The following is a 14,936-nucleotide window of genomic DNA, read 5'->3' as shown; positions in this document are numbered from 1 at the left end:
CTCGGCGTAAAACACCGCGGCGTCGATCCACGTCCCCCACCGAGTCAGAATGGGCTCCGGGGGGGAGAGAAAGATTGGGCTGCTGCTCCTTCCAAAGGACAACACGCGACGGGGCTTTGACGAACACCTTCTTCGTCGTGGCAATCAGGTCGTTGACGTCCTTGAACATTTCTCGGACTGTCTCGCAGACACGGTGGAGCGCGTGGGCAACGCAAGTCACATGCAGCAAGTCCGGGAAGAGTTCTTTCAGGGCATGGCCGGCCTTGATCATATAGGCCGCGGCGTCGCTGACGAGGACCTTGAGGCACTCCGGCTTGAAATCAGGCCAAAGATAGCGCAGCGTGTCATTGACTGCGCGCACGATCTCCCCGGAGTTGGTCTTCTCCAGAAACATGCACTGGACGAGGTGGGGACGAAAGTACCCCTCCTTGGACAAGCGTCCCGCGATGACGTTGGCCACATATCGACCTGCCGAATCGGTCGTCTCGTCGACGGACAGCCAGATGGGCTGCTGTCCGAGGTCGGCACGGATCCCCGCCAAGGCCTCGTCGTAGCACTTGTCGAGGTAGTGCTTTCGAATCCAGCTTTCATCGGGGATCTGGAGAGTGATGTGCTTCTCCAGGAACGACCGGAGGGCAGGGTTTTCCAATTTCGACCATGGGATGCCAGCGGCCAGCATGGCCTGGCACAGCTCCTGAGCCACGACGTCGCACTTGTGCCTCTTTCCGCCACCAAAGTCCTCCATGGTGGCTTGCGTGACCGTCCTCTTCTTCTTCAAGGCCAAGTTGTTCTTGTGGCGGTCTCCTCGGACATGTTGGGCCAGCTCAGACTTCTGCTTCGCCCGGAAAGTCTTTTCACAAGCTCGACAGAAAGCCGTGTCACTCGACACGTACTTGAAGGTGGCCCCATCGCCGCCAGCGTTGAATTACTTCAGCCACTTGTCACGAAGAGCAGCACTCATCTTGATAGAAGACTTGTTCACACTTTGTGTACACTCTCTCACTGTAGTACACCGCCTCACTGCTGTACACGCTGGGGACGCAACGCACGCAAGTGGACGCAACGTTTTGTTTTTGAGATCGATCGCAGTTAAAAATTTCGATCGCAGTTAAAAATTTCGAAAAATTCCCTAATTTTTTTTAGCATTGCCAGACATTTTGGACCAAAAAGGGCATTTTATTTTATTTTTCCTGAAAAAGGGCGAAATATTTTTTCTCTGAAAACAGCAAAATATTTGTTTTGCGTGCAAAAAAGCGGTTTTATGTGAAAAAATATTTTTTATTTTTTCACATAAAAATCCGATATGCAATTATGAGGCATGTATGTGTTGGTCCCCATGGATCTGAGACTGTGAACCAGAATAGCACTAATAGTCAGGTTCACTGTGTTTTTTCGTTCAAAATCATGGTAGATTAGCAAACCTATACATTTTTGGAAATGTTATTACATGGAAAATCTGAAAATCAATGTTTACATTTGCCAATTCCGACCAATTCGATTCGACCAATTCGACCAATCGACCAATTCCATTCGACCAATTCGACCATTCGACTAATCGCTTCGATCGACCATTTGACCAATTCGATCGATTCGATTCAATCCGATTCATCGAATTCGATTCGATCGACCATTCGTCCAATTCGATTTGCCAATCAATTTGACCGACCTTTGCTTGTGTGGAACGGACTGTGAAAACGATGCGGACTATATTGTCGGATACGACACACAGGACAGTGATGACGAACTCTAAATGGCATATTCTGTAATCGTGTATGTTTGATGCCATTGACTGCCTGTGTATATTTTGTCATTGACTGCCTGTGTAGATGTGAAGTTATACTGACTGCATGTGTATATATGATTTTGCTGACTGCCTGTGTATGTTTGGTGATATGAATTATTGTGACACATTTTGATGTTATTAACTGCCTGTACAAAATAATAACATGTATTTGATTATGCAACTTATCGCGAATATAAAGACAGTATTTTGCAATTCAAAACCTTTGATTCGTGTCTTACCATTCCCCATAGCACTAAGTTGATACTTTCATTGGATTCCTTGTCCCTGAAAATATAGGTTTAGTATATTTTAAAAAGTTTTTAGGGTAATTAGAGGCAGAAATAGAACAAAATATGTATTTTACAGTGGCCATTTTGAAAATCCAAAATGGCCGCCATACAGGTATCTCTCCAAATGTAAACATTGATTTTTAGTTTCCTTATGCTATAACCTTTCCAAAAATGTATAGGTTTGCTAATCTACCATGATTTTGAATGAAATATAATTTATTGACATAGTGAACCTGACTATAAGTTCCTTGGCTTTGCAAGAAGTCATGGACTTAGGGTGGCTGGCTTATGGTTTGAGCACTCACAGCCTCATCGCTGGACTTCGTATTCCAATGCTGGTGGTGTGGCGAAGAAGATTCAGCAGCCACAGCTCAATGATGGTCGATGGCGGACGCTCCAGAACTGCAGGGTCTACTGGAGTGCTCAGTTTCTCAACACTGACCACAGGCTTGTTGTAGCAACTCTGAAGTTGCAGCGCAAATATCCAAGAGAATTCTATCATCCCAGCCTAGGCTGGATGTTGGCAAGCTCAAGGAGAAGAGAGTAGCTGAGGAGTTTCCGAGCAGGTTGAGTGGGTTATTGGGGGGGGGGGGGTGGAGGGCTGGATGCTTCGGGGGATCCTGTGGAGTTGTGGAGTGCCTTCAAGGCCAACATCCTTGATGTAGCCGATGGCTGTCTTGGAACCCACCGTCAGGCGATGAAGAACCTTGTCTCTCAGGAGACACTTGATACCATCGACCGAGTCGCAGGGCCAGGCGTGATGGCAGAGCTGAACTGTTCCGGGAGCTGAGGCGTAAAACTGTACATTCGCTGACTGCAGACAAGGAGGCCTATGTGTGAGGAATCTGTGAAAGGGTAGAGCATCACCTGTGGTCATGTGATTCTCATCCTGCTTACAGAGGAATCCGTGCATTGCATTCCTCTAAGCCTGTCCTTAGGTGTACTGCGGTTAGAGCAGAGGGTGGTGGCTTCTTGACACAGGAGTCTGAAGTGAAGGCCCGCTGGGCCGGTTACTTTGAGCAGCTGTACCAGGCTGGCCCACCAGCTGTTGAGTTGGATGTCAGGGGTGTTGCTATCCCAAATGCTGACCTCCCCATTAACTGTGAACCGCCTTCACTTGTGGAAACACAGGCGGCGGTGAACCGGTTGAAAGGGGGCAAATCTTCTGGGATTTGTGGCATCCATGCTGAGCTTCTCATGGCTGGTGGAAATGCTGTACTTGAGTCGCTGCATGCAATTCTGTGCTCTGTTTGGAGCACAGGCATCATCCCAACTGACTGGAAGAGGGGGCCTTCTTGTCTCCTCTGGAAAGGGAAGGGTGATCACCAGGACTGCAACAACTACCGAGGGGTGACGCTACTCTCGGTACAGGGCATGGTCTTTGCTTGGATCATTATTGAGAGGGTTCGCCGCCATCTGCTCAAGCACCAGCGACCAGAGCAGTCAGGCTTTACACCAAAGAGGTCAACGATTGGCCGTATCCTTGCGCTTTGGGTTCTTACCGAATGCAAGCGAGTGTTTCGCTAGGGGCTGCTTGCAGCCTATGTTTATCTCTGCAAAGTGTTCGATTCAGTGAATTGGGATGCCCTCTGGAGGATTCTCGGTTTTCGTGGGGTGCCACCAATGCTGATCTCTGAACTATACTCTGGTACTGAGTGTGCTGTGAGGTTGTGGTGGCTCCATCTCTGACTTATTTCCAGTTGTTACTGGAGTTCAGCAGGGGTGTGCACTGGCTCCCACACTCTTCATTCAGCGCTTGTATGGACTGGATTCTGGGGAAGATGTCGGAGAGGTCAGGCTGCGGTGCATCATTTGGGAGTGTCAATATCTCTGACCTTGATTTCGTAGATGATGCAGTCACCTTTGCGGAGACGCTGGATATTTTTGCAGGGGCCCTCCAGGCACTGAATGAAGAGGCGGAGCCGCTGGGATTATGGATTTCCTGGGTCAAAACCAAGATCCAGGCTTTCAATGACATTGGATGCTGCTGTCTTGTCTGTGCCTGTTTGTGGTGAAGATGCTGAGGTCAGGAAGAGATTCACTTACCTTGGCAGAGTTATTCATGTCTCCACATGTTGTGAGCCAGAGGTTGATAGACATCTGGGTCAGGCCTGGGGAATCATGGATTCACTGTATCGTGGGGTGTGGCAATGTCGGTATCGATGTAGGAGGACAAAAGTCAAGAGTTTTTAAGTCCTTGGTGCTTTCAGTCTTGCTCTATGGATGCGAGACTTGGTCCCTCACCAAGGGCCAGAGAATGAGACTTAACTCCTTCGGAATAAAAAGTCTCTTCGGAGAATCCTTGGCTATCGCTGGTCGGACTTTGTGTCCAACGAGCGGTTGCTGAGAGAGTCTCAGATGAGATTTGTTTCCTGTATGGTCTGTGAGTGTCAGCTGCGGCAGTATGGACATGTGGCCCTTTTTCCGGACACTGATCCAGCTCACCAGATACTCTCAGCAAGGGAGCCTCATGAGTGGAGGACGCCAACAGACCGATTGCGGGCCTCGTGGTTGCAGCAGGTTGATCGGTATCTGAAGGAGATAGGGATGGGCCACGCATCAGCCTGGGGGATGGCCAGACAGAGGCCCCTGGAGTACTGTCGGAAAGTGGATGCGGCGACGTGCTGCTCCGGCACACGCTCCCATACCTGACCTGACCTGGCACACACACAGACACAAACGGCTGTCTTATATTATAGATAGATATGGTGGAAAAAGTGGGCAGGACGAGCAGTTTGGGACAAACATGTGAATCAACAGACACAAGGGAGAAGGGAATCTGGAAACTTGTATACAAGGAAATAAATAAAGCAAATCCTAACCCACACAAAGCCTCACAGATCAAATTTGTACAAACATTACAATTGTAGATGAGGACTTTCTTTTGGCGATGCGTGGACTGCTTGGCGGCGGTCTAGCTCGGGAACAGTGTCCCTGTTTTTGAGAACCATCTTCCATGAACAACGATGAAACGGAGCCAGCAATGAAGTGAGCCTAGACGAGGAGAAAAAAAAACCTTCATGGTGGTGGTGGAGCTCGGGAACAGTGTCTCTGTTTTTGAGAACCGTCTTCCATGAACAATGATGAAACAGAGACGGCAATTAAGTGAGCCCTGATGAGGAGAAAAACAAAACCAAGAGCGAACTTGTTCTCCCAAACGTTCCACTCTGTACGTGGGTGTCTGTCTTTTCTCAAACCTCGTGGAGCCCCTTCCTTTGTCCACGCTCCACAGCCCTTCTTTATTTGCTTCACCTGGTCTGCCGTCAGTCTTCTCTTTTTGGCACCTCCTCTTCATAGTTTAGTCCTTCTCGGTATCCTTCTGTCCTTCTTTAAGGCGCTTATTCTTTACACATTCTTCCCTACACTTCTTCTTTGGACTCGGCTCGTTCTCTCTGCCTTTGTCCAGAGTCTCTACACACGAGCTCTTTCTTCAGAATCGTCCTCTGTGCTTTCTCTAGGCTCTGGCCTGCTAGTTCTCTTGGCGCCTCCTTGTTCTTCTGGGAGGTGGAGTCATCCAGGCCATCCCATCCATGGGCCAGCCCCAATAAAATAAATGCACATCGCCTCTTCTGGGCTTCACAGCACACTCTGCTGCTGTGGCTGGCACACACTGGCTGGACAGATCATGACGGTCCTTTCTGGATCATGTGACACCTTTTCCATGTGCCTTTTTGTGACAGGAAGTCCTCACCTGGCCCGGCCTGCAAACAATATGTGTTTATGCATACAATATTAGCCTGACTATCCTGTCTATAAATTACATGCGCTGCCTCCTAAGTGTCACATGTAACAAAACTACTTACTCTGACAGGTCCCTGTTACATGGCAATCTAACATACTCGAAACACACGGACCGTACTACACTTACCACAGTCTAGCTATGGATCCTCCCCTTCCACATAAAAATATGTTTTTGTTGTTTTTATATTGCGAATCTAACTTTACATCTGTTTTTGTTAACTTCTAAACCTACCACTCCGACCAGCACAACTATTTCATCAAACTCCTTCCTCCATGCGCTTCTTCCAATTATGATCTTTATTTCCTCACCTCTCACCTCTCACATTTCTGCATTTTTTTCGACTTTATTCCCATTCCCCTTTCATTTTTCTGGCAGCATCATTTTGGTTATCAGGTAGATAGATATTGGATGCTTTGGGTTAAGCTTTATAATTTTGCTCCTATTTTATTTACATATTACTCACCTACCTCCCCCTGTTCCTTGCTTTTTGCATTGTCAATTTTTGTTTGTTTGATTTTCATACACTCACTGCTCTATCCTGCCTTGCAAAACTTTTGTTTTTACTCATAGGAGCTGTTCAAGCGCGTGGTGCCTTACCATTGCCTAGGGAGTGTATGGTCTCGCCGTGACTGCCAACCACCACCCTCGGATTCTGTTCGGGCCACGGTGGTGCAATTCAATTCGGTGGCAGCTTGCGTCGTAACATCGGTGATGCGGCCCTCATTGACCAAAACCAGTCAACGTGCACGTGTTTTGCAACGCTGGATCGATGTGGCCCGGGTGAGGTCCCGACCAGGAGAAGAACATATTGTTGATGACAATCTGCCACCAAGTCTGAAAACCTTTTTTTGTACATGTCCAACTGGTTTAGCTTCTCCTTCCCCTCCTTACAGGAATGCCGTTTGCTCAAGAATTTCTCGTCTCTACGTGCGGTGCTGTCTGCTCTACAGTCTAATCCATTATACCGGCTCAAACGTACCTGGACCATATTACCACGGTACTAGCACACTGCCTGTTATGTTTTTTTTTTTTTTTTTTTTGTGCTGTTGTTACCTCTGCCACCGAAGGTGGATGGAGGTTATGTTTTCACCCCTGTCAGTCTGTCTGTCTGTGAAAACTATCTCAAAAAGTTGTGGACAGATTCGGACGAAATTTGGCAGAGAGGTAGCGTTTGTGACAAGGCCAAAATGATTTGGTTTTGGTGAAGATTCGGATCCAGATAGTATATTTTTTGAAGTGATTCTTCACCATTGAGTGATAGGGCTTAAACGATGTATAGCACAATATCTCAAAAAGTTATGGAAGGATTCGGACAAAACTTGGTGGACAGGTTGCGTGTGTGTGATAAGGACGAATCCATTTGATTTTGGTGAAGATCTGGATTCTGATAAGAGAATTATTTAATTTTTAAAGTGATTCCTCACCATTGAGAGATCGGGCGAAAAGCGATAAATAACATGCAATATATCCTGCCTATATCCAAAAAAAGGTTCGGGACGAGCTATGACTAAACTTGGTGGACGAGTTGGTTAGGTAACAGGAACAAGCTGATTCGATTTTGGTTCAGGTCTGAATCCAGATTCGGCCTATCAGACTGCTGTAAGTCTTTTTCATATCGTACCATCTTGTAGAAGAGTCTGTGATGTTGAAAAATGTATAAATATGTTGGCCATGGCTGGTGCAGTTTTTTTTGTATACATGATTGAGGCTCGTGGAAGAGCTAGAGCAAAGTGGAATGAACCAAAATGGAAAGAGGCAAACATGAATGGCAGAGTATAAGTGAGAGTGATCTGCTTAAAGCATGGGTTTGTCTTTCTGTATTACTTTGTTTATAAATCCTCAAAGAATGCTTCTGTAGCTGTTTTAATGCAGAGCTCATGCAACTCTCTCTGACAAACCATCAGGAGTCATCACTAACTTGCTCCCTAGAGGCGATTCCACAAATTGAGTTTAACAAAGGAAGTAAGTGCTCGTCTTGCTTTTGATCGTGTTGTCTTTCATTCATTTCAGTGACAGCATCACCTTGTATGAGGAGCTATCTGCCATCTTCTCAGAAGAAAACAACCACCTCACCAGCAGAGAGCTGCTTATGAAGGTGAGTAAAGGTGACGTGATTTTATATTTTAAAAATGTTGTCTTGCCGTAATATTGCTCTTTATAATTCGTGCAATTGTGTCTATATTAGAATATCTATTGTCTGTCCATTCCCGAACTACTCTCAGTTTTGGGGCTAGCTCCGCAAAACCTTCCATGGAATGTTTTGGGGTCCCATTGGGTGTCCAAAGGTAGGTGGGAAGTTTCATAAATTGCTCAATTCAATGATTTTGAGTTTCAATCGATAGAAAACTGCTTCATATCCGGAGTAAACACAACCACGGTTCGGCATACGCAGTTTTGCCATTTACCGCATGTGGAAACATTCGCTGGTTTGATAATGTCTCGATACAATTATGATTTTGAGTTTCCAGCTGAACGATGCCACTTTTATCCATCCTAAGGTGGGTGGGAGGTTTCATAAATATCTCGATACAATTATGATTTTGACTTTCAAGGCGTACGAAGTGCTACGTATCTGCCCTTGCTCCCCCAACAGATTCGGCTGCATTGGTTATCATGTTAAAATGGAATTTATATTCTTTTACCTCACGAGTGTTTATAGCATTGTATTTTGTTATATTAATGGTACAGTATTAATTTGTGATTGGAATGATGCTGTTTGGAATGAAAATATAGAGATTGAGGTTAAAGGAGAATGAGGAAATGTGATAAAAGGGGAGGGGAAGAGAGTAAGCTTTATCGCCGATCGGAATGGAAGGCTACGACGTTTATTCAGTATCACCATTTGTCGCATGTGGAAAAATTCACCATTTCCACATTGTCCGTATCCATGTATAGACATTTCTGTCAACGTTGCTCCACGTTCGCTCGAGACTTTTTTCTTTTTTCTGTAATAACCCCTTTCGTTCATCATAGCATGTAAGAGCAAATAGGAAGGAAGAAGACAATAAGATAAGAAGACAAATGATGAATTGCGAAAGATGATGGGAATAGAGCCTGTGATGGATGCTGTGAAGAGAAACAGGTTGAGATGGTTTGGTCATGTGTTGAGGAAGGATGAAAGTGACCGGTTGAGAAGAGTGATGGAAATGAATGTAGAAGGAAGTAGAGGACAGGGAACACCGAGAAAGACTTGGCTAAAGGTGGTGGAAGAAGAAATGTGGGCAAGGGGGTTAACAATGGGAGATGCAGAAAATAGGGCAAAATGGAGATTGTCATGGGGCCCGCAAGGCTAACCCCCGCTCTAGCAGGGAAAATGGTCTTAAAACTGTTGTTGTTGTTATTGTTTTGTATAGCACGTAAGAGCTAATCCCTCCTGCTGGGGGAGGAAGGGGTGGGTAACCTGGCCCTGCCTGGCAGAGTGAGCTTTTCCCGGGGCAGTTCTTTTGGACATTGAAAATCTATGGAGTTTTTGGCCTCATGGGGGTTACCTTTTCCCTGTAGGATGATGTCAGCACTACATGACCCAACATCCCAATATACACTTTATTATAGTGGCCTTTGGGGGCCTCAAAACGTAGGTAAAGGCCAATGTTTGGTAGCTTAACCTTACCCAGATTCTGAAGCATATATACCCAAAAAATTGGGGCTTCTAAATGCAACGGTTCAACTGTGAAAGAATAACATACAAATGCACCAACATGTACTTAAAAATATTTCCCAGATTGCTTCCTTTTGTTCCCCCCACACCCCCACCATTATTATTCTTGTTATTAAATGTATCTCGTCTTGGGGAGAATTCTGGTTGTCGTGGTTATTGGTGATTAAGGAAAGGCTCATTGAGGGATAATCATTGTATGGTATCTCAGCCTTGGACTCGTAATCTGACTGGGAGGTCCCTCAAAATGGTTGACCGTTACGGTCACATTGACTCAAGTTGTCGGATTGGTCTAGGCAACTGGAACCACTGGGCGACCGTAACAATATATACATATTAATGATGTGTTGTTACGTGTAAGGGGTGGTGGAGTCCATAGCTGGACTGTGTTAAGTGTAGTATGGTCAGTGTGTTTCGTGTGTTAGATTGCCATGTAAAATGGACCTGGAAGGGTAAGTTGGTTGTTGCCCGTTACGCTGAGGAGGCAGCGTATGTCAGTTGTAGACAGGGTAGACCGATTCATTTTGTATGAGTAAACACCTCTTGTTTGTGGGCAGGGTGAGGTGAGGATTTCCCATCAGTGTCACACGTGTGCTTTCAGACCATCGCGATCTGTTTGGCTATTGTGTCAGCCATGGCGGCACAGTGTGCTGTGGAGCCAGAAGTGCCAATTTACGTTTATCTTTATTTGGGCTGATTTTTCCTCATCTAGCCCGCAGCTATTGTGGTTGTGGCAGTTATTCACCCGACATACTTCCATAGGAGATCAGGACCGCGCTCGTCAAACTCCACACGGTTGATTTTTATTTTATTTTTAAATCTCCGCCGAACGAATGCAAGAAATAATAAGATAAATTTAATAAGCCGAATAAGATGATAAGCCGAATTTAATAAGAGTACCTTATGGTTTTGGTATGCATTAGCTGCAACGATGGTCTGGGTGGGTGAAAGGCTTTTCGTTCTCTGCTGATTATGCGTTTTTTTTGACAGTGTGAGACGTATTCCATGGCGAGTGCTCACAATTAAAGCCAGGAGGTACTGTTTTCATTTAAATGATGATTTTGGTCCTCATCGTTTAGATGTTTATGCAGTATGGCCTCCGAATGTGAACAAATATTCTCTCATAGGGGCGGCATGGTGGTGAAATCATGGGGACTCACTCCTATGGAGGAGGGGTCCAATTGTATGACCATGCATGGGGTTAGGATGCGTGTGTTTTGATTGACCATTGGCTTCAGCCTTCGGGCTGAGGTGCATGCATGTGTATGCTTTCGGGACAGTCTTATTGGACTGTGTGCTTTGCTCATGGGATTTGAGTACACGTCTGAAGTTTTTTTTTTTGTTTTTTTTTTTGGATACATTAATCGAGGCTCCTGAAAGAGCTAACATTTATCACACAAACAAATCAAACAGACAAACAAACAAAGTATATAAAAAGGGGAGCGGTAGACAAGATGGGGAGAGAAGGGGAAGCACATAAACACAACATTTGAGAGCAGGGACATCGGAAATGTGTGGGAGGGAGAGGGCTTGGGGGGGAGGCGGCGTGGGAAGGGGGTGGGGGGTGGGAGAAGTATAAACACAAGGACACCAAGGCCTTCCAGGAAAGAAGTTGGTATTTCAAAAAAGTGGATTTGGGGTGAAATTAGCAGGGGTAGAAAAGATCAAGGTTTTGGATGGGGGAAGATAAGAGATGGTGGTGAACAGCTGTTTTAAAGACCTGGAGGGAGGAGTGGGATTGAAGAGAGTGAGGGAGTTTGTTCCAGAGGTGGGAGAAAAGAGGAATGAAGGAGTGAAGGTGAGCAGAGAGTCTTGATTTTGGCAGTTTAACCATAAGAGGGTTGCAGGCAGATCTTGTGCGACCTGTAATAATATTTGGGGGACAGAGCCCAGAGAGAGCTGGACGAGGAAGGCCGGAGAGGAGTCAGTAGAAGACAGAAAGACCACCAACCTGCCTGCGGTGAGTAAGTGAAAGGCCCTTGGAGGTAACTTCATCACGGGAGATTCCAACGATTCTGAACGCTTTGATTTCAACAGCGTGAAGACGAGCTAGGTGTGAGGCGGGAGCACCAGCCCAGAGGGGAGAGCAGTATTGCATTGAGCTGCGGATGAAAGCCTTGTATGTGGTGAGGAGCTCAGGTGTGCCAAGGAAGGACTTCGCACGACGGAGGATGCCCAGTCGGTGACTGGCTTTGGAGGCCAGATTTGAAATGTGGTTTTCCCAGGAAAGATCATGGCAGATAGTGAGACCCAAAAGCTTGAGTGACAGAACTTCTTCAAGAAGATTGTTCAGAAAGTAGATGGGAAGGAAGGTATATATACACACAATACATGACCAAAAGTATGTGGACACCCGAACATCACACATCTCATTCCAAATGAATGGGAATCATTATGGAGTTGCCCCCCCCCCCCCCCCCTTGTTGCTATAACAGCCTCCACTCTTCTGGGAAGGCTTTCCACTAGATGTTAGAACATTGCTGCAGGGATTTGCTTCCATTCAGCCACAAGAGCATTCGTGAGGTCTGGCACTGATGTTGGGCGATTAGGCCTGGCTCGCTGTCGGCGTTCCAATTCATCCCAAAGGTGTTCGATGGAGTTGAGGTCAGGGCTCTGTGCAGGCCAGTCAAGTTCTTCCACACCAATGTCGACAAACCATTTCTGTATGGATCACGCTTTGTGCATGGGGGCATTGTCATGCTGAAACAGGAAAGGGCCTTCCCCAAACTGTTGCCACAAAGTTGCAAGCACACAATCATCTAGAATGTCATTGTATGCTGTAGAGTTAAGATTTCCCTTCACTGGAACTAAGTGGCCAGCCCGAACCATGAAAAACAGCCCCAGACCATTATTCCTCCACCAAAATTTACAGTTGGCACTATGCATTCAGGCAGGTAGCGTTCTCCTGGCATCCGCCAAACCCAGATTCGTCCGTCGGACTGCCGGATGGTGACGCGTGATTCATCACTCCAGAGAATGCATTTCCACTGCTCCAGAGTCCAATGGCGGCGAGCTTTACACCAGTCCAGCCAACGCATGACATTGCGCATGATGATCTTAGACTTGTGTGCGGCTGCTCAGCCATGGAAACTCATTTCATGAAGCTCCCGACGAACAGTTGTTGTGCTGACGTTGCTTCCAGAGACAGTTTGGAACTCGGTAGTGAGTGTTGCTGCCGAGGACAGACTATTTGTACCCGCTTCAGCACTCAGCGGCCCCGTTCTGTGAGCTTGTGTGGCCTACCACTTCATGGTTGAGCTGTTGACGTTTCCACTTCACAATAACAGAACTTACAGTTGACCGGGTCAGCTCTAACAGGGTAGAAGTTTGACTAACTGACTTGTTGGAAAGGTGGCATCCTATGACGGTGCCACGTTGAAAGTCACTGAGCTCTTCACTATGGCCCATTGTACTGCCAATGTTTGTCTATTGAGATTGCATGGCTGTGTGCTTGATTATATATACCTGTCAGCAAAGGGTGTGGCTGAAACAGGCGAATCCACTACTTAGAAGGGGTGTCCGCATACTTCTGGTCATGTAGTGTATGTATATAAAAGCAAAATGTCAGTTTGTTGGTGAACCTACTCCTTTGAGCTCCCAAGGTTAATCGGCATGAAACTTTATAGGATAACATCTTTTACCACCCTGCACCTAAATAGGGGTTTTCACCTCAATACAACAGTTATTTTCTCACAATTCATAAGTTAAGAACATCCGAGCCGCCACCTGTCGCCATGAACTCCGAAATCTTCATACAAATCCACTTGTACAAATCTTCATTAAAAGCCCAATTTTTATCGGATTTCAACACGGATATCGATATAATTAGTTTGATGGTGAGTTCCAATCATCAAATATGTTATCATATGTGAGAAACAACTCTTAATTGAGACGTTACCATGATCGGTAAGTTTGGCAAAGAAGGAGTCATGTGACCTCTCAAATGCGCTAATTATTAAAAAACCGAAAATAGTACAAACACAACCTATACGTCGTATGAAAGGTAATTTTACTGCTAATCTAACAACATAACTCTCAAGATAGTGTAGCAGCATAGCAAACCTGTTGTGCATTTTGTGAAACAAGCACCAAATTTGGCACAAATGTACATTAATATGTTGCGAACATTTTCAGATATTGGGCCACTTGAAATTCCGTAATTTTTTTTTTCAAATTTTTTCAAATTTCGTAATTTCAAATTTTTCGGGTGACACCGTCACAATTTCGGTCTTCGAGGGCGGCCGATATAGTGGGGCGGCTTAGCCCAAATATTCAAAAGAATTGTGCATTTTGTGATACAAGCACCAAATTTGGCACAAATGTACATTAATATGTTGCGAACATTGTGTGGTCAGCAATGAAGACGAGAGTCTGAATTACATGTATGCAAAAGACCTTGTGAACCAGTGAAGCAAATACACGGGTAAGCATGAATTAAATCTAGGGCATGATATAATTTCCATGATGTTTACCTCTACACTCAATGGTGGAAGGAGGTAATGTTTTGATCCCAGCTTGTCTGTATGTCTGTTTGTCTGTTAGTCCACAAAATTCCAGACAAAGCTTGTAGTAGTGGTAGTTGTAGTGGTAGTGGTGATAACAGAAATTGTTATATAGAACTGAACTTATATTATTATTATATGCAGAAAATAACTTCATTTCTATATGCCCTGCAGTGGACAGGTTAATTGGTTTATGCACTGAAGGGGTCACCCTGGTGTGCACTGCTGTGTTCTGCCTCACTGAGTTGTTCAGGTATGATGTACTCAGCACAAGCTTCCGGTCGGCCCGGAGGTGGGGGTGCGGGGCCTGTCACGGAACGTCAAAACAAACGGCCTGCCGGGGCCGCCCAAAAGTCGGGCGTGAGGGGCGCGTCCACTAATGGAACGCCTCTCGCTTCCCAGATCGAGGGCCACGTGGTCAGGAGAACCTCGTCCCTTCCGGTCACACTTTGCCTATCGGCCGGCCTCGAAGACCGAAATTGTGACGGTGTCACCCGAAAAATTTGAAATTACGAAATTTGAAAAAATTTGAAAAAAAAAATTACGGAATTTCAAGTGGCCCAATATCTGAAAATGTTCGCAACATATTAATGTACATTTGTGCCAAATTTGGTGCTTATATCACAAAATGCACAATTCTTTTGAATATTTGGGCTAAGCCGCCCCACTAAGAGTGAAAAATAGTTTGAAGAAAAAAGGACCCACGTGACGCCAACTCCAAACCACCACTTGACAACGGGTGAACCTCCAATGATTACCTCATCCTCACAACAAGGTGAGTTGTTGTTTTGCTCTTTCTTTGGGATCATACTGCTTTGAGCTCCCAAGGTTAATCACAACAAAACTTTCTACCCTCAGATTTTTAACCACAATATACCTGGATAGGGGTTTTATACCGTGATGAGAGGTAATTTGGTCCGTTATTGTCGTGTTGCACTCCTGAGTTAATTTATTTACGAACCCG

At 45.6% G+C, this 14,936-nt stretch overlaps 1 protein-coding gene across 6 annotated transcripts in view; it reads left to right on the top strand.

Moving 5' to 3' along the window:
* RGL1 (ral guanine nucleotide dissociation stimulator like 1) overlaps positions 1–14,936 on the top strand; it is a 117,180-nt gene that overhangs the window by 25,511 nt on the left and 76,733 nt on the right. For all 6 annotated transcript variants that reach the window (XM_068134372.2, XM_068134366.2, XM_068134374.2 and 3 more), the window contains 3 exons: positions 6,386–6,595; positions 6,709–6,812; positions 7,826–7,910. In XM_068134372.2, coding sequence (XP_067990473.2) covers positions 6,386–6,595; positions 6,709–6,812; positions 7,826–7,910 — 399 coding nt within the window. The remainder of the gene's footprint in view (positions 1–6,385; positions 6,596–6,708; positions 6,813–7,825; positions 7,911–14,936) is intronic.

The sequence above is a fragment of the Myxine glutinosa genome, chromosome 13, assembly GCF_964187855.1.
Source record: "Myxine glutinosa chromosome 13, kmMyxGlut1.1, whole genome shotgun sequence".
Taxonomy (NCBI): domain Eukaryota; kingdom Metazoa; phylum Chordata; class Myxini; order Myxiniformes; family Myxinidae; genus Myxine; species Myxine glutinosa.
Note: the sequence above shows the minus strand (reverse complement) of the source record. Positions and strands in the feature narration are given on the sequence as shown.